Here is a 24,809-nt window from a genome sequence, read left to right on the forward strand (position 1 = left end):
TAATGTGTTTATGCTTACTAATCCTTAGAAGCTTATTGCTGTTCAATGGAGTGCTAAAAAGTTACCTAATTTCCCCCTGGTCGCCCTGCGCTCCCGCTCTCCCTCTCTCTGGTTTTGGATGTGGATCTTGTGGAAAACACGCAGGACACGCCGCGTCTCGCTGATTTGTGTTATAGGTTGCAGAATGGGCTTTGACAGGACCACAGTACGCGCTGATATTTCTGTTTTTCCACCTTAAATTCACCCCATGACTGTCTGATCCCTCTCTTCCCCAGTAAGTGCTTCAGTCTTATCTGCGGCGCCCCCACCTCGCCTGTCGCACCTTCTACGGCTGCCTTATATGACAGCTAACACCCAGTATTAATTAAAATGTCATGCCTCCAAATCAATATTGTAAAACAGTTCAAACACAACTCGTCGCCACTGCTGTGATAAGTGCTTTTGGGTGACAGGTAAGTCCAGAGAAAGAGATGCAAGAGAATGGTGTGACGGATTTATCCAGAGAGAACATGTAACATTAAAATTTATGACCCTCACACACACTCACCCACACACACACACACACACACACACACACACACACACCTCCTGGTTCACCATGTGTTCCTTCACTGCTCACAATTGAAAATTATCCACACTGTCATGAAGTGTGCTGCACTAAACTGACAGATCCACAAGTCAGCAGCAACAGGCCAGGAGGCTCGATGCAGAAAGTCTCCGCCTGAGACGCGCTGAAACTGACTAATGCTCGTTTAGGAAGCAGCGGGGGAAACGCAGCGTTTATTACAAAACTACAGGCTTTTCTCTTCTACTAACGCAAGCGCACAACTCTGAAAAAGACACGACTCTGTTGGGGTTGGGATCTTACATGTATGTGACGTCACAATGCAACATGTCTACAAACTTAACGTCCGGTTTCACTAGCTGCACTTCCATTCACCTTAAAATTAGATAAATTGGAATTACAAAAATAACTATGCTTAATGGAGATGCACCAATTTGTATGTATTTTACAAAAACTGCAATGGAAACACATTTTGGAATCATACGAGTCAACGACTGGATGTTACTACTGGTTGAAACGACAAATGAGACGACAGGAAGTGGTAGGAGGATGGTGGCGTGCAGTGCCTGGCCAGTCATGAAATCTGTCACTGTGTGTAAAAAATGTCCATGTCTAGATTTCACTTTCCTTCCATGTTGTAAAATCTGCCAGTCAAAGAGGAGAGTGATCTAAACCCTAAGGAAATTCTAGAGGAGCAACATCTGCCCCATTTCACAGAGTCCAACAATAAATAAGGCAGGAGACTCTGATCAGTCCAACTGGAGAAATATTCCCTGATTTCAAAACTTTGACTGCAGTGCTGCTTGTAATTCCAGTTTCCAGTGTGGAAGCAAAGTGAAGATTCATCCTGGTTACCAAACTATGACGGTGTTTTAGGCATGGTGGGTTCTCTCCGGGTTCTCCGGCTTCCTCCCACAGTCCAAAAACATGACTGTCAGGTTAATTGTTCTCTCTAAATTCTCCCTAGGTGTGAGTGTGTGAATGGTTGTGTGTTCTGTGTGTCTCTGTGTTGCCCGGCGACAGACTGGCGACCTGTCCAGGGTGACCCCGCCTCTCGCCCGGAGCGTAGCTGGAGAGGAACCAGCGACCCTCCTGACCCCATTAGGGACAAGGGTGAACAGAAAATGGATGGATGGATGAAAATTTGCAAACAATCTCAGAAACAACCTACAAAAAACATGGACTTTTCTGAGCTAGAAAAGTTGAAATTGCAATAGATTTTGGGGATAATCTGAGATATATTCATGAAAAAACTGGAAATTTCTGAGTTTGAAAAGTCAAACATTTGTTTGACAAAATCTGGAAATCTTTAGATTAATCTCAGATATTCTTGAGTTTCAAAGTGAATAATTTACTAGAAGAAAACCCTGAAATTTGTACATTTTCAAACTCAGAAATTTCCCCAAAAGATTTCTACAAAATTTCTGAGTTTTTTATAACAAATTCTCTGACTTTTCAAGCGCAGAAGTTTTCATGTTTTCTCCAGAAAATTTCTGAGATTTTCCTAGAAAATATTTAACTTTTCAAATTAAGAAATGTTAAATGTTTTTGTAGAAAATTTCAGTTTTTTTCTGGCAAACTTTCAACTTTTGATGCTCAAAAATTTCCAGAAGATTTTTGAGATTCTGAGCCTTTTGTAGCAAGTTTTTAAACTTTTCAAATTCTGAAGATTTTGACTTTTGTAGAAAATTCCTTTATTTGTGTAGCATATTTTCAACTTTTAAAACGCAAGAATTTCTAGAAATTTTCTAGATAAATTTTTAGATTAATCTCCACGTTTTTCAGTTTTTTTCTAGCAAATTCGCTCCTTGCTTTTTTTTTTTTTTTTTTTTTTTACTCTATGGTCTTATGTGTACAAAATCAACAGTGTGATGATTTTTTAAAAATAATTACTTCTTAAAGTAGTATTTTCCTCCATTAAATAAAAGTGCTGAAGTTAAAGGCTGGACTTTTCTTAAGTTTTCACATGGAGATTATGTTGCTTCAATAAATTTATTTTAAGCTTTACAGTTTGTTTGTTACTGCGCAATAGCCAGCCCCGCCCTCTCCTCACAACTCCTCGGGCTGACTACTGAACCAGTTCTCTGTCTAACAGGTCCGGAGAATCTCTAAGACCTGGGTCTTACCCTGAACAAGATCTATAAGAGATAATCTATTTAAACTGGTGGCGAAAGGGATTCGTCTAGCTCTGACCACCTTCTTCCAGAAGTTATGACCCTTCCCAGTTAAGGAACAATCAACCGAGTAGCCCTCACAGCCGCATAGTTCCAATAACCACTTCTGTTAACGGTAGTTCCCTTTCTAAAATTGTAACGTGCACTTGGTAACGGCTAGATAATTTTTAGTGACTAAGACTAAGATAATCACAGGGTCATTATTTTTCTCTCACCAAAGGAAAGTCTGAAGCCACCACATTACTAGAATCATGAATACTGATTTTACTATAAATAGAAGAACTTTAATTCAAATGACTCAATTAATTTCAATGTCCACAACCTAATCAGAATTTTTAAAATATATGAATTTATTAAGCAAGCTTTAGCAGGGAAAATGACAGGCATACAGAATTTACTTGTGATTACCATACAAAGAAAATCAATATAGTTTAGATCAATTCAACCTTTACCTAACAACCTCCCTACACTGTCATCTATCTATCAAATAAGGCTTTGGGGTGTGGCACAACTCATACCCATCGATGGTATCGGATCTTGGCAACAGGAGTCCTTGTAGTCCTTGGTCAGAGTCTTTGACTTTGAATCATAAATCCTCTTTGGAACCGAAACAAAATGAACTGTCTGCTTCATCCAGCCGAACAGCCCTTAGTCGATACTTTGACTTTTGATCAGTTCCCCAAGTCTGTTGCGATGTATTTTGAGATCGTAGAGTTGAGTGCAGAGTGTGGAAATCCAATGAGGAACCAAGAGATTGGGTCGGTGGATCTCGCCCTTTGGTCCGGCGTGAGGAGCTCCGTTGTCCTCCTTGTGAGGCGCTTTTCTTGGTTCCAGGGTGTAGTCCTCTGCTGGTCTTCTTACCACACTTGTGTAGAGTCTCAGCGCCGGCGACGAAGAACACCGTATCACCTCGGTCTCACATTTTTATACGTTTCTGCACTTGTGGGCATGTACCCCAGATAGAGAGAGAGAGAGCAGGGGTGCTGCTTGCGTTTGCCCGCCTCTACACTCAGGCCCCAACCGTTGTGGGAGATTGCACACCACTCTGGTGACATTCGTGACTTGGGTCATATTGACCCTGTTGCGAGATAACGTGCTTTGACACCTCGACTATTGGAAACTTTCTCAAGTGGCAGGCATACTTGTGACCTGGCAGTTGCACAACTAAACCCACTCTCATGTTCTGACATTTGCAGTTTGCACCCACCTCAGCCTTCCTTCTCTTTCTTTGATTCTATACTCTTATCCATATAATTAACTTTAATCAATAAAGTTTGTTTTATATAAAACATCAATTCATTACATTAGATTATTTGATTTTGGTTCATCGTTACAGAAAACATACTAAAATACAGAGATTACACATTAAGCAATCACTATTAATCAACACACAAAGCTGTAGCAGTCTCCTAGGCATTTTATAGAAAAAGAACATCTGTAAGCACATCCTCATGACTGCAACCAGGCCCCAACTCTTAGCTCAAGCCTTCGCCCTGGTTACTGTTGAAGGTTGCGAAATAATGCACCTGTGACACTTGTGACCTGGGTCACTTTGACCCAGGCACGTGACACGACTCCTTTTCCGAGAAAAGGAGCAACTGCATCCTCAAACTCACATCTTGCACCGAGAGTTGCTAAAGTCGCACCCACTTTTGCTCAACAACCTGTTTCCAAATAAGGTGTTGACCATCTCTGCTCTCCTGTTAGTTCCTCTTTCTCCCTTAACCTTTCACCTACAATCTACCTCCAACACATCAGTGATCTTTAATTGCAGTTACACCTTTGACACCATTTCAAGTTCAGAGTAAAAATCACATTTATAACATTTCAAGTTCAGAGTAAAAATCACATTTTTAACATTTCTAGTTCATAGTAAAATTCACTTTTATAACTTATTGTTTTATCTTTCTTTTATAATGTTATGATAACCATAATTTATCAGTTACTCTTATTATAATCTTAATGTGAGTTATTACAAATGTTTTCTGTAAAGAAACCAAGAATAATCCATGATTCTTATTATTTGATATCAAAGTTACAGTTACTTGTTTTACTTGTAAGAGTTCCCACTAATGTAAGTGTAAGTGTAAGTATTATTACAAGTAAACCAATATTAATATAAGTATTTTACTTTGAATCTTATCCAATTACTCACAATCTTTAGATTTCTTTCTTTAAAACTCTCATGCTAAGTAATAGTCTGAACTATTTTTATAAATCTGCAGGCTGGAAACTTACTTCCTCTTTTTCCAGGAAACTGCTTTTCCTGTTTCATGACTCTCTCTGTCTTGACTATGATTTCTTATGATTAAATAGAAAATAGTAGAATTAAAGCAAAGTTTGCAGGAGACAGAAACACACACAACCAAATTGATTTTATTGACATTTAAGTCTAATGTTGGGTCTAGATTTTACTTGAGTAATTAATTTTAAAGATAACTTTATTTATTTTTACTGTTAAACTAAAATCTCCAGCATGGGGAAGTGGGATGATCTCGGATTTTCTTGACACCCCCTCCACGAGGTCAGACCTTTCCCATGCTGGGAATCCATCACCCTCCTGCAGTTCTGCGTCGTCATCGTCTGGAAAGAGAAGAGGTTCTTCTGGGATGTGAAGTTGCAGATTCTTCATCCTCGGTTGTCACAAAGGGCTCAGTGTAGTCATCAAAACTCCACCTCTCTTGACACCCCCTCCTTGGAGTTTTAATTTCCCCCATTAGGTGATGAATGTTGAAGAGAACTTGGATCGCTCTGATTCTTCCACAGGAACCTTCGCTGGATGAACTGTCGTTTCTTCAGGATGTGGGAAGGAAGAAGGCCTCAAAAAAAAAAAAAAAAATCTCGAACATTCAGCAGAGCAAAGCAAAAAAATAAGCAGCATGACGCTTTCCTCGTAATCGTGATCCTTTTCCGTAGCTGTGGTCTTTAAGGGGTACTGGAGTTGTCGGAGGCATCAGGAATTGTCCAATTTAAAAAAAAAAAAAAACTGCAAAACTTACAGTGCTGAATATCCAGGACAGGTGCTCTAGATATCAGGACGAAACAGTTGCCAGATCCTTCTAGGTGTTGGGTCTGACTTCAATGCTTTGTTACAGGGTTGATCTTAGTGATTTCCTATGACGCCACTTCTTCCTCACGACTTCAGCCCCTTTTCCAGTTTAATCCATCAGTTTGTGACAGGAGTTCTTCTTTAGCATAGTCCAATTTCTTCACGGCCCTCCCAGTCCAAAGCCTTGAAGTTGTTCTTCTAATTACAACCACCCCCCCCACGGTGGCCAGTCCGAGATAGGGTGGAGTATTACATGATTCACTGGCCATTTCACGGCTTCTGTTTCTCTTTAGTTAGGAACTGGAGTGAGCTGCTCGACTCCTTGGATCCCTTTCTTCATCTGTAGTACTGTGTTGCAGTTCAGTACTTACTTTACAAAATCTTGGGCGTTGAACCTCAGCTTCATCACTGTGGCTGTAGGCCGATCTTGACTCTCTGCCCTGTTTCCAATGACACTTTGAGCTGCAACTTCCCTTTTCCTTCTCTGGGCAAAAGGAGAAGTGTCTTCGCCTCCCTGCTTTCTGTGACGTGAAGCGGAGTTCCTCTGCAGGGAAGACCTGCTCTTCTAGCAGCTGTCACTGTTACTGAGTCCATCAGAACCAAGAGGTATTTCTCACCTCTTTCCTGTTTTCCCCATGGGGCCCATAACATCCATGCAGACTGAGCCCCAGGGGACTGTGCTCTTGATGGTCAATCCCTCCAACCGCTGCCCTCGGCGACCTGCGTTGTATTGACCACACTTATGAGTCCCTCAGCACGCAGCGTTGGACCTTTTTCACTGGGATCCAAAGCTCTTGCTCCTCCAGCTCCCTACGGGTAGATCGCACGCCTGCATGTCCTAGGGCCTCATGCACACTGCGCACAACCTCGTCCACGTACTCTTCTGGGACCTCCCAACCTTTGGGAGTACTGTCCCTCTTCTCGGTATCGACAAAGACAATCTTCCGCTCGTGGACATAACAGTCCACTCTTCTGGGACCTCCCGACCTTTGGGAGTTCTGTCCCACTTCTTCATTCCCACGCCAATGAGCTCCCTCATGCGCTGCTCGCTGATGCTCCTCGTCCGTTGTCCCCTCGTGCCGGAGCTGCTCTCATCCCGATGTCGTGGCGGTGCCGATGGTTTCCTCTCCGTGCTGTGAAGCGTCGGGCGAAACTCGGACAGCTGGGCTCTCTGCGACAACCAGTCGATCGCAGCCGTCTCCATCTCCTCCTCCTCAACCTTCCGCTGGGGTGCTCCTTCCGCTTCCTCCAGACGTGTCGGTCGAGGACTTTCCTGGGCTGGTGACGGAGCCGGTCGAGATGGTCCTTCGTCCTCATCCGAAGCCAAGTCGATGAGGTCCGCCGATCCCAGCTCTCCGCCGGGGGTCCCTGTCCTGCTCGGGAAACGGGATGGAGCCTCAGCGACGTCAGAATCCTCTCTCGCAGCTGGGGCTGATGCTGGTTCCCGCTCCTTCTTCTCCTTCTTGTAGAAGTAGTGATGATTGAAGAACATGCGCTGATTTGGCTCTGTCCTGGTGCGAATCCATCACTGAGCAGCAACTTCATTGGAGTTCTCTGTAGTTGGGACTTGGAGAGCTCAGACTGCTCCCCTCCTCCACTTTGTTCCTCTTCTTCGTGGCCGTATCAATCTTCTTTATTATCCATTCTTGTTCTTTGTCTTCGAGTTGTCTATCCCCCAAAGCCTCTCTTAACGTTATCGAGCAGGGATGGGTCTAGACCGGGTTGGCTACTGGCTTCACTGTCTGGATCTGGTCAGGTATCCTCAGTAGAAGCTTTCCCTCACCTGTATGCTATACAGTTACTGCAAGGGTTGTGACTGGCCCTGCCAGTCACCACTAGCTCCTCTCCCTAAGAGCTAGCCACTAAGTGAGCTATTCAGAATCACACATCTGTTTTTACTGACTTAGTACCTGGGGCCCTCCTACTCCGTTGGACTTGGGCCCACCCAGGGACGCCATGTTTGTTACTGCGCAATAGCCAGCCCCGCCCTCTCCTCACAACTCCTCGGGCTGACTACTGAACCAGTTCTCTGTCTAACAGGTCCGGAGAATCTCTAAGACCTGGGTCTTACCCTGAACAAGATCTATAAGAGATAATCTATTTAAACTGGTGGCGAAAGGGATTCGTCTAGCTCTGACCACCTTCTTCCAGAAGTTATGACCCTTCCCAGTTAAGGAACAATCAACCGAGTAGCCCTCACAGCCGCATAGTTCCAATAACCACTTCTGTTAACGGTAGTTCCCTTTCTAAAATTGTAACGTGCACTTGGTAACGGCTAGATAATTTTTAGTGACTAAGACTAAGATAATCACAGGGTCATTATTTTTCTCTCACCAAAGGAAAGTCTGAAGCCACCACATTACTAGAATCATGAATACTGATTTTACTATAAATAGAAGCACTTTAATTCAAATGACTCAATTAATTTCAATGTCCACAACCTAATCAGAATTTTTAAAATATATGAATTTATTAAGCAAGCTTTAGCAGGGAAAATGACAGGCATACAGAATTTACTTGTGATTACCATACAAAGAAAATCAATATAGTTTAGATCAATTCAACCTTTACCTAACAACCTCCCTACACTGTCATCTATCTATCAAATAAGGCTTTGGGGTGTGGCACAACTCATACCCATCGATGGTATCGGATCTTGGCAACAGGAGTCCTTGTAGTCCTTGGTCAGAGTCTTTGACTTTGAATCATAAATCCTCTTTGGAACCGAAACAAAATGAACTGTCTGCTTCATCCAGCCGAACAGCCCTTAGTCGATACTTTGACTTTTGATCAGTTCCCCAAGTCTGTTGCGATGTATTTTGAGATCGTGGAGTTGAGTGCAGAGTGTGGAAATCCAATGAGGAACCAAGAGATTGGGTCGGTGGATCTCGCCCTTTGGTCCGGCGTGAGGAGCTCCGTTGTCCTCCTTGTGAGGCGCTTTTCTTGGTTCCAGGGTGTAGTCCTCTGCTGGTCTTCTTACCACACTTGTGTAGAGTCTCAGCGCCGGCGACGAAGAACACCGTATCACCTCGGTCTCACATTTTTATACGTTTCTGCACTTGTGGGCATGTACCCCAGATAGAGAGAGAGAGCAGGGGTGCTGCTTGCGTTTGCCCGCCTCTACACTCAGGCCCCAACCGTTGTGGGAGATTGCACACCACTCTGGTGACATTCGTGACTTGGGTCATATTGACCCTGTTGCGAGATAACGTGCTTTTGACACCTGCGACTATTGGAAACTTTCTCAAGTGGCAGGCATACTTGTGACCTGGCAGTTGCACAACTAAACCCACTCTCATGTTCTGACATTTGCAGTTTGCACCCACCTCAGCCTTCCTTCTCTTTCTTTGATTCTATACTCTTATCCATATAATTAACTTTAATCAATAAAGTTTGTTTTATATAAAACATCAATTCATTACATTAGATTATTTGATTTTGGTTCATCGTTACAGAAAACATACTAAAATACAGAGATTACACATTAAGCAATCACTATTAATCAACACACAAAGCTGTAGCAGTCTCCTAGGCATTTTTATAGAAAAAGAACATCTGTAAGCACATCCTCATGACTGCGCAACCAGGCCCCAACTCTTAGCTCAGGCCTTCGCCCTGGTTACTGTTGAAGGTTGCGAAATAATGCACCTGTGACACTTGTGACCTGGGTCACTTTGACCCAGGCACGTAGGACACGACTCCTTTTCCGAGAAAAGGAGCAACTGCATCCTCCAAACTCACATCTTCGCACCGAGAGTTGCTAAAGTCGCACCCACTTTTGCTCAACAACCTGTTTCCAAATAAGGTGTTGACCATCTCTGCTCTCCTGTTAGTTCCTCTTTCTCCCTTAACCTTTCACCTACAATCTACCTCCAACACATCAGTGATCTTTAATTGCAGTTACACCTTTGACACCATTTCAAGTTCAGAGTAAAAATCACATTTATAACATTTCAAGTTCAGAGTAAAAATCACATTTATAACATTTCAAGTTCAGAGTAAAAATCACATTTATAACTTCTTTTACTTCTCTGATTTATCATTCTTTTATAATGTTATGATAACCATAATTTATCAGTTACTCTTATTATAATCTTAATGTGAGTTATTACAAATGTTTTCTGTAAAGAAACCAAGAATAATCCATGATTCTTATTATTTGATATCAAAGTTACAGTTACTTGTTTTACTTGTAAGAGTTCCCACTAATGTAAGTGTAAGTGTAAGTATTATTACAAGTAAACCAATATTAATATAAGTATTTTACTTTGAATCTTATCCAATTACTCACAATCTTTAGATTTCTTTCTTTAAAACTTTCATGCTAAGTAATAGTCTGAACTATTTTTATAAATCTGCAGGCTGGAAACTTACTTCCTCTTTTTCCAGGAAACTGCTTTTCCTGTTTCATGACTCTCTCTGTCTTGACTATGATTTCTTATGATTAAATAGAAAAAAGTAGAATTAAAGCAAAGTTTGCAGGAGACAGAAACAACACACACAACCAAATTGATTTTATTGACATTTAAGTCTAATGTTGGGTCTAGATTTTACTTGAGTAATTAATTTTAAAGATAACTTTATTTATTTTTACTGTTAAACTAAAATCTCCAGCATGGGGAAGTGGGATGATCTCGGATTTTCTTGACAAGTTTTCTACAATATTCCAACTATTTCAGGAGACACAATCCTTTAATTTGAGACTTTGTGAGCTGTGCAGATTCCCACACAGAGAGACAATTTTCAGACGCTCACAACATGGATAGAATGTAACAAATTCTGTCAGAGTAAATATGGTTTAATAAATGAATTAGCTTCATAAATAATGGCTGTAATGACATTTTAGGGGACAATAAGCCAAAGCGTTGTCAGGAAATAGTTGATGTATGAGTTTCATGCCTCAGTGGTTCCTCAAAATGAATAGGCTCTGGAAGATAGCAGGGGCCTGCAACCAGCCCATTTCCTCGAATTATCTACTTGTTGTCAATTTGCACAGTGGAATTACACATGCAAATTGAACTGCCTGCACAAACACCACTTGGAGATGATAAAAACAAATTAACAAAGGCTATAGAAGGAGGATTTATTTCACCGGCTAACCCGGGTCAAGCAATACATGTATTTTACGATTGTGTGTACCCAATTTTGGTGTAATTATATCAGCAAATTATTCTTTGTAATCTTATTATTTTTCCCCCTAACCTTCTCCTTACACACATAATTAACTTCTGGCAGAAAAATGCCGGCTTTTAATCTGATTCGGGTTTCGTTTTTGTTGCAAAAACTCAGAGGAAGGTGAGAGGTGAGCAGTTTAGCGACACCGTTTGGTTTAACTACTTGGTTTAAGTGCAGACAAATCCACATAACCAAAGCCACCACATTAAAAAATATATATAAATATATAAAATCACCTCTTAACATCATCCCTCATACTGGCGAGGAAATTAAGAGTCCCCAGACCTCCACGTTTGCTATTAGATATCTCATTTACTTTGTACACACAGCGCTAATCTCCACTAATGAATTCTGCCACACCAAGCCAGATCGAGATGACTTAAAATTATTACCACTTCCACAGATATGCCTTTCCTCATTTGAGGCTCAATTTGGCTGGCTCGCAAAAACAGTCTGTCACAGTAAGATACTAATAATTAGGGTTTTAAGATGATTAGTTTATCTCTGTGCTCTTACAGTCCTGCCTCTTATCCACCGTGGCCAAAAACTTAATAAGAGGCTCTAAGTTTTAAACAGCCAACTCCAAATTACCAAGAAATGACAGAAATAATGAACTGCAGCACATTGCCAGGGAGAGAGAGGAAGATGGATGGAGGAGACATTAATTCAACTGTGAAATAGAACACAAAGCCTGTTAATCAATAAAAAAATGATTTAAACCTGGAAATCAAATTTCTTTAGTTTTAGCGTTGACTTTGTGCATTTCGTTTACCTTCAGTCTCTGATGTGTTGTCATGAATGTAATTAAAGTGGCGATAATGCAGAGTGAGTGATACCAGTTAATGGCGGCCTATTTCAGAGGATGAAATGTTTTTTACATGTTCAGGATGACAGAAGCTTTATCACTCAACTTTAATATACGCAGCAGAAATAAACTGGATAAATCTCTAAGATCATAGCAAGGTCAAGGACTTTTACATTATTTATTTATATTTAGGCAAAAACTCCAGTTGGTGTTATGAGACTATTAGGCTAAGAGAAAAAATTACAAGAAAAAAGTCATAATATTGCAAGAGAAACGCCGTGCTAAACTAAAGTCATTTTAGTCGTAAAGACATGAGAATAACATCTTAATAAAGTTGAAATAAGTGAAAAAACTCAGAAGATTGCAAGAAAAAGGATTAATGACACAAGAATAAAGTCATATTACCAGAATAAAGTTGTAATAATACATGGAAAAGCCACAAGAATAAAGTCGGAATAATACGAGTCACAAGTAATAAAACACATAAAAAACCTCGTTGCCAGAATAAAGGCAGAATTTTAGGAGAATAAAGTAGCAATATTATAATAACTAACACAAAACATAGTAAAAACTTAAAATGAGGAATGTTGCGCAGCATATAAAGTTATACTTTGGTTTTACAAATAAGAAAATATTTCATCATTTAACATATCAAAGTCAAGTTATTATCAGTAGCAGGACTTTGAAATGGTTCTTAAACTGTTTAATTTCTTTTTAAAAAATACTTTTTTCTTGTAATTTTACAACTTTGTTCTGGTAATATTGTGACTTAATTCTCGTTATTTCAGAAATAAAGAAAAATAATAATTACTAATAAATATCTCCTGAAATAGATTTGTTTTTTAAAAAGTAAGTATATTATTATTGCCATAAACTCAACATTATGTCAAATAAGCAAAAACAAAACAATAACAATATTTATATTCAGACACTATTACCGCTTGTCCATCAAAAACTGTTTTTAAGAATATTTTTTTATATGTAGATGAGCTAGCTTTAGCATTAGAAATAAAGCACTACTTTTTCAATCGACCTTTTTATATATAGTCTGAAGTTATGGGTCTTTTACCCTTTATCCTGCATTTATGTGACACACAAAATACGGGCTATAATTTATGTATATTACGGTCCCGCATTAAGATGCAACCAAAAGGGGGCCTAATGTGAATGAATGTGAAAGAGCAATTTAAGGGTAGATGCCTGTGCCAGTGCCAGGGGCTATACAAGATTTGCATGCTAATCATTCTAATAATAATGTCATGCCCAGAGCACTTTAAGCAAATTGCGAACCACTGGTCATAGAAGGAAGCTTATCTGAGCCAGAACATGACACAAATATAGGTTAACATCTGAATGACTCCTGGTAATTCACAAACCTGTTAGTCGCCTGGCTCACCTCAATTAGAAGTGGCTTTCACTCACGTTTATTCAAGTTTTTACAACTACTGCCTTAACTCTTAAAAGACGTTTTCAGATTTTTATTTGGAGGGTTCTTCTGGGCTATTACTACTAAAGGATACTACTTTTACTTCACTTAATAAAAAGAAAAAAAATGTCAGTTTATACATTTTTCTCCTCACAAAAACACAAAATTATGGTGTGTAAGCTAAAAGAGTGCCACAATAACTCCTAATGTTTCAAAACGACAAGCTGCCAACTGTGGGATGGCTACCTGAGCAGATAGCTCAACTAATTACCAGCTAATATCCATTTGGTGTTATTCTAAAAAGTACAGGGAAATAAAGGATAGTAATATTCCATGGAACATGCACTTACAAAGTCAATATAGCAGGTTCTAATTGTTATTAAATCACAATAAATAAAGATTATTGATAAAATTACTACTACTACAATAATATTTTTGCAACAGTAGAAACAATGAGTTTTATTTTTATATTATCATATAATGTAGAATGTGGGTTAGAGCCATTATCCGGTAGTGGCAATACATTTATTTTTACTGACAGGATATGAATGAGTTCTAAAAAAAACTTTCAGAGGAATCGATTTACCTAGCTTGCTAGCTAAGTATCTAGCCAGCAATCTATTTGCAATTTAGCACTATTTTTAATGGAACAGCTGAAAAATTATAGTGTTTTAATGTATTCCACTTTTGAATATCAATAAAAATCTAAACATAGTAAAAAGGACTTAATTTGTATAATCGAAACATCCAAATACATTTTTAGTTTCATCCTCGTTCAGTCATTGGTGAGTTTCCTCAACGTCATTCGCTATCAGCCAATGAGGGCGTTCACAGCAAAAACGTCACAGTGTTTACCCGGAAACGAGTGCCCGTGTTAAACTGTTATGTAGTTTAAGGATTTCCCGGAGTTTTTCACTGAGTAAAGCTTAATATTTTGAATAATTTTAGTTTAAATGAGTGACTCGATATGTATAGCGGGCTGTTACCCAAAGATTTAACGGAAGACGACCTCAGTCCAGACGAGGAGGAGAAGGATGAACCAGAAAATGATGTAGTCGAGAATCTTTCTGCTGGAAATTTAAGCCATGTTGCTGAAAACACAGGCTTTCCGGATGATGGTGAATCCACTCAGACTGGGAACGATGTCGACGATGATTCCAGGACATGCAGCATGCCTGGAATATCCGAGGAAATGTGGCAGGTAGGTCCCTATGATGAGCTGTATTCCTGTTTTATTAAAGCTGCTGTGAATTAATTTTATTTGTGTGTGTGCTGCAGAAATTTCAGGAGCTGCGGAAAAAGAAAGATGAAATTAAGACAACAAAGATCCACGAAAGAAGAAAAAGAAGACGCAAAAAAGGTAAAATCCATGATTACCTCAGCAAATTTAAAAACGACTTTATTAATTATCTTATTTTGTAATTAACAGAAAGAAAAAGCGAGGAATCTACAGAGGACAGGTAAACATTGTGCACCGTAAATGTACACACAATGTTATGTACGCTGCAAATGAGTACTTTTTAATAAATTCTGCTTTAATTTTCGAACATAGTGGATACAGAATATTTTATCTCCTTTTTCGTTAAAATGTCAGAGTTTTGTGATATAAAATCATTAGATATTGACAAAATATTTACTTCATTCTGAAGTTTGAACTGAAACAGAGAAGTTTGTAAGAAGGAAATACTTAATTGAAGCATATTTAGCTTCAGTTTCATTGTTCAGCATCTTAACTTTTCTTTCACTTAATCTTGCAAAAGTTCTCCAAATCTATCAGATTGTGCAGATTGTGAGTCTGCTCTTGTCCTAAACCGTTTTGAGAATATTCCCACAGAGATTTCGAGGTAGATTTAGTTGTCAGCGCTTGCTGGGCCAAACCAAAACCTACATTTTTCTTTGGGGTCTCTCATTGGTTGATCTGGATGTCTGACTGGAATCAGTTTTCTAGCAGATAAATGAAAGGTTTGTGGCAAAACTTACTGATATTAACAGCTGTTTATGGCATCACTTTAACTAAAATCCCTGCTATCTGTTATACAACTACAGTGTGTCTTCAGTCAGAGGCTTTTTCAGTGAGACAGACTGCTACTTACAAGATGGTTAAGAATGTATCATAAGTGTTTCATATCAGTCGATATTGATAATTACTGATTAGTTTTATGTTTTAAACATCTGAAATTCTTCCCAACTGGAGGCGTGACCTTTGCTGTTTTATCCAGTTTTCATTCCACGGCGTTGTTTTTTGTTTTTAAGCAGTTTTGTGGCACGGTGGGGAAACTTGAAACTGCTGCTGTGAAAGTTACTCAACAGGTTGTTGCTAGGTAACCAAAGAGTGAGTGAGTTGGTTGATTCCAACCACTATGAGGTTCAGTGGTTCTGTTAATATTCTATATATTGAATATATTACCTATTGATATTGATCGTGTGTCTTTTGCAATATATATTTTTGATTTGTTGTCAGGTCTTAGTTTGACATTTTGTATTTATAAAATCTAGCTTGTGATATATTTTTATGCCCTTGTTGGTAATTCATTTGAGATGCCAGAAGTGCCAAATATGTTTTGTTTTCTGGATCAAGTAATGTTCCAGTAATTCTTTCATGACAAAATGTTGTTCTCATTCACTGCAACCGAACCAGGAAGGTTTATTTTAAATTATCCAACCTCCAGTTTGCCTTGCACTGCTGTTTGTCCATATAAATTTAAAACTAACTGAATGCTCTGTTGTTGTCAGGGAGCGACAGGACGGCCGGGAGAAGCACTGGAAGGAGCTGAAGCAGTATTTTGGTGTGAACGATCGATTTCAACCCCCTGCCTGCTCCAAGCCGCCTCTGAAGGTAACGAAGCCTCCCAACCTGTCCTCTGAGCTTTAATTCTGTCTCTATAGCCGCTGTTAGTAACACCTTTACATCCTTTGTGTCTCTGTGCCGCTGTGTCTTCTGATTGTCTCATGCGATTTGACGTGTGGATCCTTTGTAATGACTCAACCTGACACAGAGAAGAATATTAGGGATTATGTTCTGTGACGTTTAGTGATAAGATTAGCCTTTCTGTTGCGCTTGAGATGAAAGTGTGATTTTTTTTTTTCTAGAGAAGAAGAAGTCTGAATGTTAGCAGACAAAAGGAATAGCTGTAACTGAAAATAATTTATTCAACCCCTGGTTACCTCTGGTTACTTCATTTTTCTAATATTATTATCTGGTAATATTGGAGTGCAGTATTTATTTATTCACATATCATTACAACTTTTTTACTACGACTTTACTCTCTAATTATGACTTTTTGTTGTATAACTTTACTCTCTTTACATTTTTATTCTTCTAATACAAGTTTATTTTGGTATCGTTACATATTTTTTGTCATATTGCAACTTTATTCTCAAAATATTCAGACTTTTTGTCACATAATTTTATTCTGGTATTTTTATGACTATTCTCAAATTATGTTGATCTTTTTCCTCGTATTATTACGACTTCCCATATTATTTTGACTTTGTTCTCGTAACATCACTACATTTTCTCATAATGTTGCGACTCTATTCTCGTAATTTAATAAAATTTTGTTTCTTAGCCCTAATACTGACCCAGACAAAGATAAGTTTTAATGGGAAAAAAACAGCACAATATAAAGTATTGAAAGTTTAGGAATAAAACAAAACTAATGTTCGTATGAACAAAATAAAAAAAATTATGCGCTTTACCAAGCACTTTGAATTTTGTATTAACCCGGTCAAAGTGTTGCCTCATTGTGAAATGGGAGTTGATTCAGGATTTAGAAAACTCTTTACAAACAAAAATCTGAAAAGTGAACTCACTCTTTGGTTGCCTAGCAACAAGCTGCTGGATTAGAACCAGTTTCAAGTTTCCTCCCAACTTTGGTTACCTAGCAACAACTTGTTGAGTAACTGGCACAGCAGCAGTTTAATGTTTCACTGCTGTCTTATGACTGCTTCAAAATAAATGACAACATGAGAGGAAACCATGAATAAAAGAGGAGAGTCACATAAATAGTTTGGAAGTATTTAAAACAAAAAAACTAGTTAATAATTATTGATACGTATTGATGTGAAACGTTCATATGGAGTTAGGTTTTCCAGGTGCATTATCCAGCCCTAGTTTCTAATAAATATCAACCGATCATGATCAACCAAAATGAAGGAAACAGTTTAATAGTTTACCCCTAATATTTTCATCCAATAGCTAATCTCAAACGCATTTTGAGCACTTAGCTCTAAAAATATGAGAATAAAGACATAGTAATACACTCATAAAAATACAAGAATAGTCAAAGTATGAGAAAAAATTGAAATAACACAAGAATAGTCTTGATGATAATGCGAGAATAAAATTGAGTAGCTTGAGCTAAATGTGGTGCAAAGCATCTTCATGTTTAACTAAACTATCTTTACTGCAAAGTGAAATAGTAATTATTAGTAAATGAAATATTACTACCAACTGGTTTTGAGCATCTTTAATGTGGAAATATTCGTATTTACGACTGTGTTCTGGTGTATTTTATTTACGGTACTCTGATGAAGATTTGGGCTCCTGGGGCTTATCGGTGGCTCTGTGATGGAAATATGTAATTAAAGAATCACATTTATGATTGGTAATCTCCTGTAGCATTTCCAAGATTTCCTCACTAATATCCAATCAAAGAGGTTTTCATTTGTGAGGCAAAATCTACATATTTGTAGTAATGGCGATCATATTAAAAATACAGCCTGGGGGGAGATTTTCAAGTTACTTTGATTTTTTTTTCTTCTTCTCTCTCGCTCGCTTTCTGCTCGCATTTCAAATAAAAAAGAGAGAAAAAAAACTGAATTTTTATCCGCAGTCCGGCCTGGAAAAGAGCATGGAGGAGGCCGTCGCTGAAGGGGACATTGCAAAGGCGGAGGAGATGAGCGACAGACTCGCCAGTCGAGAGGTACGTTCAGCAGATAGATAAGCCATCTTTGGGCTGCGCCCGCTGTGACAAATCAAGCTAATGGATCCGTGGCCATTTTCTGCTGCAAAGACAGAGAGGAACAAAAACACACGCAGACATCCGCCGCTCAGTCCCGCAGCCCTTTTCCTATTGAGTTAATGGAAAGCCCTCCCCTTAGTTTTGAAGTGCTGCAGTGTCTATAGGACTTTTGGCTCTGCTTTTTAATGAACGGCTGCATTGCTTTCAAGCCAACTGTTAAATCATTCTGCAGGTAAGAGTTTCATACCTTTGAAGTGTTCGTGTCCCTAAATGCACTGCCTGAAGTTTTACTGAGGCCGGCGTCGGAGATCGAGTGGCTTGGAAGTAATTTAGCATAAAATGTAACACACACACACACACACACACACGCACACACACACACACACACATGCATGTAATTTTGGTTTTAAAGACACAAAGCTATACAGTGTTGAGCTGCAACAAACTTCAACGTCTTTGTTTTATGTTTTGTGTCGCTTGCAGCATCAAATGAGCTTCAATCAATAAAAAAACAAAATGTTGGCTCTGGTTTTATTGTTGGGCCAGAATTTCAGCTAAATCATTTAAATAATGCTCAAAATTTTGCCTTCATGAAAATGTAAGAATATACTTCTTGTTTTCATCCTGTTTATTGCAAAATACAAAATCTTACTAATTAATTTTGGTTTAGTTTCTAGAGAAAATATATTGGTACACTTGAAATAAGGCAAAATAACTTAAAATTAACTTTTTAGCAAGATATAATAGCTTGTTTTAAATAGATATTTTCTTAATATTGATTAAAAGGTTGGCAGATAAATTAACTTATAAGATGGGAAAAATGTCTTGTTACAAGTAAAATAATAACCCTATCAATATTAAGATATTATTTATTTAAAACAAGTATTTCAGTCTTCAACTAGACCAAAATCCTTGGTAAGATTTTGTGTTTTTACAGTGTTTGTTTATATGATAGTCACCAGTTCCAGAACGAATGAGGTAAGGCCGCTACCCGTTGTTTTCCCCTTGTTTTCTTTTACAATAAATTGTAAACAAATGTATTTATTGCAAGCCACAAAATAAATTGAAATACACTTTAGAGTAAACTATGAAATATATGAATACATCAACCACTGTAGACATGGCGTTATTGACGGAGTATTCAGCGTTAAATATGATGAAACAGTAACAGTCAGTTTCTGTTTCACTCATTGCTTAAATTGGAGAATTCAACTTACAAGTAAACTGTATTTGTATTATTTTTGGGTTTATCAACCTTAAAGTTTATTGAATTTAGACATAAACATCACTTAAACAACCAAATGCAACAACTAAGTAGGCAAACATCTTGGAAATAGTCAATTTTTTTGTATTGGTGATCATAGAGACGTTTTGTGGGAAACGTGAAAAGACGAACCTAAATTTGGTCAGCAGACGTTTTCGCCATGGAGGCCATTTTGCCCAATATATTTTTCTCTTTGCTGAATTGTGACGTCTGACCAAACCCAGACTGAGGTTTGTAGGCGGACCAGAGTTTGATTAGCATTCACACCTCCCCCCAAAAATGGACTTTCCAGTCAAACTGATTAAAGCTGGTTAAGCATGGCTGGTGGGGAAGAATCTTCAGTTTTGTTTCTGTAGATTAGGGTCTGATGTGTTGTTTTCAGAGATCTCTTAGCCTACTTTGTGTTGTCAGGTTGGTAATATGCTGGGGCTGTTTTGCTGTTTCAGGACCTGGAAAACTTTCACTAATTACTTGCAACTCAATTTCTTGGTCTATATTTGACTAATGTCGTAAAAACACCGTTTTAAACTGTGGTGTTACGTGACAAGCCAGTTTTACCTGGAAGCGGCTACATATGGGGTGGTTTGGGGAAGTTGTAGTTTTACAGAGGAGCCATGGCTTCAACACTTTAGGACGACAAGCAGCTTTTAATGAACTGTGATGCTGTGAGAGTTCTGGTGGAGCCAGAAAAACAACAAACCATCGTCCTCCAACTACTTCCTGTTGTCTTCTTTGTCGTTTCTGCCAGTAGTAACATCCAGTTGTTGATCATGTGACTCGTGAGGTGATAAAAGATGTTTCCAATGCACTTTAGTGAAAGAGATCTATTTTGATTTAAAAAAAATAACACCAGGCACAAAACGTTTTTTATCAAAAACGAGTTTTTTCTAAATGGCCGTGTTGCCATTAAGCAAATTAATTTTTGTAATTTCAATTTGTGTAATTTTACAGATAATGGAAACACATTAATCTCTGATTTCTGCCCCAACGTTTACTCCAGTCGCATTGAAGACCAAATAAAGCTTTGAAGAGGCCTAGTCAAAACCTGGACTTAAATCTGATTAAAATTCAAACTTGTGTTGCAAGTTATCTTTATCAGATAATAAAATCCATTTAATGATCTCAAACATTAACATGTGACTGAAAAAAAGCAAAAAACATGAAACCATTTTGGATGTTTTGGATCCTGGGGGGGGATCCAAAACATCCACTTTCTTTTTCCTGTTCTAATCGGACTCGGAGCTTTAAGCAGCAGCTCTTCCATCGTTCGGACCGGTGTTACCAACACGCTCCAGTTCTAACGGACATCGCTCCGTTCATTCCCCGTTTTTAACCAGCAGCAGATTGCTGGAGTTTAAAGGAAAGCTCTGCTGAGTGGCACCTGCGCTCTTCCCTCCTGAAAGCCTCTTACGGTGCCGCCGGGTTGGTTTTAGCCTGAGCTGAGGTTCTCCGCTCCACGCCGCCCGGCGCCAGAACCGTGATGGGGCCTGACAGCAGTTTGGCAGCAGACACCCTTTGCTGAGCAGTGATAACTTCATTTCAGGGGAAATTGACTGTATTGGAGTCACCAAAACCAAAAGTCATGCAAAGTTTTGCATGTTTACTTTTACAGTCATTACAGGAATGTCAGAAGTTCTTGTCAAATGGGCCAAAACTGTCGAGTCAAAAGTAAAAAAAAGCAACATAAATCACACAAATAAAGTATCACAATTAAAATATTTTAGAAATTGATAATTACTGTAGATCCTAATGTTGAAGGGGATTTTACAGCTGTATCTTAGGGCTGTCGTAGATAAAATAAATAAAAACTGTAAATTTCTGGCAGAAATTTTAAGATTAATTTCAGAAATTTATCTCTGAAATTTTCAAATATTTGACTTTTAGAAGTTTTTAAATGTTAAACATTTTTAACTTTTGAAACTAAATTTTTCAAGTTATTTTCTAGAAAAATTCTGAGATTGCTCTCAAAATTTCTGATTTGTTTTCTTGAAAGTTTCTTGAAAGACTTTTGGAGCTCTAAAATTTCAAAGTTTGTTTCAAGAAAATGTTTTAGATTAATCTCAAAATTTCAGTTTCATTCACAAATTTTTCAGAAATTTCAAAGCTAATTTCTAGAAATCTTGTGAAATTATAAAATTTTTGATTTTCACATTTATGACTATTGAAACTAAATTTTCTCGGTTTATGTAGAAATTTTCCTGATTAATCTCAAAATTAATCGTAGATTTAGCATGTTTGCTGTTTTTAAAGAAAAGCGTCTAGTTTTCCGTTCTTTTTGGGCTTGTTTGAACAAAATTATTTTCAGTAATAAATTTTGAAGTTAATCAACTTCAATAAAGTAAAAGTCTCTACATTTTATTGAAATAATTTTAAAAATTTAAAGTTTTCATCTGCATCTTGGGATTACATTTGGATCATTTTTGAATTGTAGTTGAGGGCCGCATAAAATCAGCGGCAGTGCTACAAATGGCCCTCGCGCCGCATTTTGAACACCGCTGGTTTGTTTCGTTCACCGGATCAAAGATCTCGACTTCAAGGTTCAAACTGAGGCCTTCATTTAATCCAAAGGCTTAGATGATGTTTAATTTGCAGCGTTATTCTGTCAGGTTTTCTACTCTGAGAACAAGAAAAGGTTTTCTTAACAATAAAAAAATGTAAAATCTTTCCGACAGCTGTGAAGAAGCAGAGAGGCCCGTTTGTCCCTTTCAGGCATCGCTTTGTAAGGGAAACTCTGGGCGACAATGTTGCAGCGTATTTACATCCTCAATCTAACGGATTCGCTCTTATCTCCTCACAGCAAAGGGAGAGCCGGCTGTCAGAATCGCGCGTTTACAGAAAGAAAACTGTTTGTCTCTGTTGTTTAGAGCTCCCGCAATTCGAATAATCACTTCCATTTGCTCCACTTTTCTGTTTTTCTATCTTAGCATGAAAATAATTTGATTGGGAGAAAATTAAAACCTGTTGTGAATGCTCCAAACTAATTCTGAGATATGTGCTTCTCCGTCCGTCTTTGATGCATCATTATTGGGACTCAAGGTGTTTTTTATTGTCGTTTCAGCTTTTAAAGCCTCTTTGTTTTTGGATTAATTCCTGCTTGTTGAAAGTGAAAGTATTAACAGCTACAAAGATGCAACAACCTCCATTTTTAAGGTAAATAAATAATAATAAAAACATTTTAAACAAAGCTTTAGCTAAGCTATTTATGGCGTTTCTTTACAATCTGTAAATCTATTTTTTCTTTTTCTACTTACTGGTTTTAGAGAAATACTTCTTTTTCCATTTTAAGCTAAATTTAGTACTTTTATTAAATCAGTTTTAGTCATTTTTGCCAAACATTTTCAGGTATGAAACGGAAACGTTTAACATCGACTACAGGTGAGATTTTACTGACTGTTTGAAGGAATCTCTGTTCAGTTTGCTAATTTCTTCACTTTTTATTCAACAAAGAACATCAATAAATAAAAATAAAACTAAACTCAGTTACTGTGTGTAGGTTAGTGATAAAATAAATTGCCTGTAAGTGATAGGTGTCTTAAATAAGCCTGTTTCAAAATGTAAAGACTATTTTACCACCATTTGTCATTACATTGGTCCTCCAAATATTCATGGATTGTTAGTCACGGATTTTCCTGAAAATTAGGATGTAGTGCTACTTGATACGTGATTGGCTGGTGTTGGCAAACCAGCCAATCCAGCAGCTGCCTTTTATTTTGCTTGTTGCTGATTGGCTGAATCTCTAAGAGCAGAGAAAAGAAAGACTGTAGCTGTTAGCTTCTGCGTTAGCGCTCAGGCAGTTTCCTTCTCTTCGTATTTATGTATAAATAATAAAACACGGCGTCACTCAGAGCACAAACAGAATTAGACTGAATAGATCCGCCCTTATGGATTGGGAACATCTTCACTGACATTAATATTGGATCGGTCCATTTCTAATTAGAACTAGAGATGAACTGGTATGTGCTGTGGTGGCGCAGGGTTTAGCACAACCCACATAAGGAGGCCTTAGTCCTCAACGCGGCCGTCGCAGGTTCGATTCCCGGCCTGGCGACCTTTACCGCATGTCTTCCCCCTTCTCTCATTACCCACTTTCCTGTCAATTATCTATCAAATAAAGGCCACTAGAGCCAATAAAACCTTTTAAAAAAACAACTAGAGATGAACTGATCCGATACTGAGAGTTCCTGATCTATAAGGGCAGATCTATTCTGCCTGATTCTAAGTATTTTTATCTATTTTACCTTATATTGTGAATCCCTAGTTACACTTTCTGAGCCGTTGGACAGAAAGTTTGTTGCACTTTATTTTTACATGTTTGACCAAAATATTCAAACTATCATTTTTGTCACTTTCACACTGTAAAAACACTAAATGTTACCAAGTATTTTTTATCCATTCCCTAGTAAAAAATATCTTAGTAAAGTTAAAATAAGACAAAATTAACTAATATGTAACTTTTAAGCAATTTATATATATAGGAGGCTGATTTAAGTGAATAATTCCTTAATATTGAAGAAAAAGTTCTGGTTCCACTTGGAGATTATTTCACTTATAATTTGGGAAAAATGTATTTTTCCTTAGAGAAATAATCTGCCAATAAAACAAAAACTTTTTCATCACTATTAAGGAGTTGTTCACTTAAAACCAGCTCCTATAGTTTGTTGAAAAGTTACTAGAAACTGGACCAAAGATACTTGGTAAGATTTTATGTTTTAAAGTTTACATCAGCTGTTTTACTCCTGATTTCACTGACTAAACAAAGGAAAGTTGTTTTACATGTTTGACGAAGCAGATGAAGAGCTACCAAACAATTTTCTAATTAAGTAAATTTATGTTTCTGTTTAAGAAAGAGGTTTTAAATCAATCCAGCTGGGGTTTTTTTAATTGGATCGGACGATGCCAAGCTTCAGATATCGGTATCAAAAGTGAAAAAAGTTGATCGGTGCGTCTCTAGTTGTAAAAGTTCAAAAGGTCTGAATACGTTTCAAATGCAACAAAATGCCACAACATCCCCAAAAACCCAGTTTGGCCTTTTTACTGGGTTCTGAATGGACCGTTTTCACCCAGATTAACCTGATTAGCCGAACCGTTTGAAAATTGCTCCCTTCCTAATAGGCTGCACAATAATTAGCCGTATGAATATGCATTTGCTGGAGCGGTTTCTGCGGCTGGTTATGGAGCGTCCCTCATTATGTCTGAGCTCATGTTTCAATAGGCGGCTGAAAGGAAAAGCCCCGCTGTCCTTGAAATCTACCCTTTGGAAAGCCTCGCCTAAACGCCGCCGAACAAAGGTGCTGCTGCGTTTTGTCAGGAGACATGGTGGCTTAGTTAAAACAAAGAGCTGAACTAAGAGGGTTTCATGATATTTATGTTATTTAACACCTTTTTTT

The 24,809-nt window shown here is 38.1% G+C and overlaps 1 protein-coding gene across 2 annotated transcripts in view; it reads left to right on the forward strand.

Annotated features, from left to right (window-relative positions):
- Positions 1-24,809, forward strand: part of fam204a (family with sequence similarity 204 member A) — a 67,142-nt gene that overhangs the window by 34,198 nt on the left and 8,135 nt on the right. The window contains exons 3-7 of one of the 2 annotated variants that reach the window (XM_044136004.1): positions 14,298-14,395; positions 14,473-14,554; positions 14,624-14,654; positions 15,928-16,030; positions 18,030-18,119. In XM_044136004.1, coding sequence (XP_043991939.1) covers positions 14,298-14,395; positions 14,473-14,554; positions 14,624-14,654; positions 15,928-16,030; positions 18,030-18,119 — 404 coding nt within the window. Of the gene's footprint in view, positions 1-14,016; positions 14,396-14,472; positions 14,555-14,623; positions 14,655-15,927; positions 16,031-18,029; positions 18,120-24,809 lie in introns of those variants that run through there. The other variant, XM_044136003.1, reaches the window with a different exon arrangement.

Source organism: Gambusia affinis, linkage group LG13 (assembly GCF_019740435.1).
Source record: "Gambusia affinis linkage group LG13, SWU_Gaff_1.0, whole genome shotgun sequence".
NCBI lineage: Eukaryota > Metazoa > Chordata > Actinopteri > Cyprinodontiformes > Poeciliidae > Gambusia > Gambusia affinis.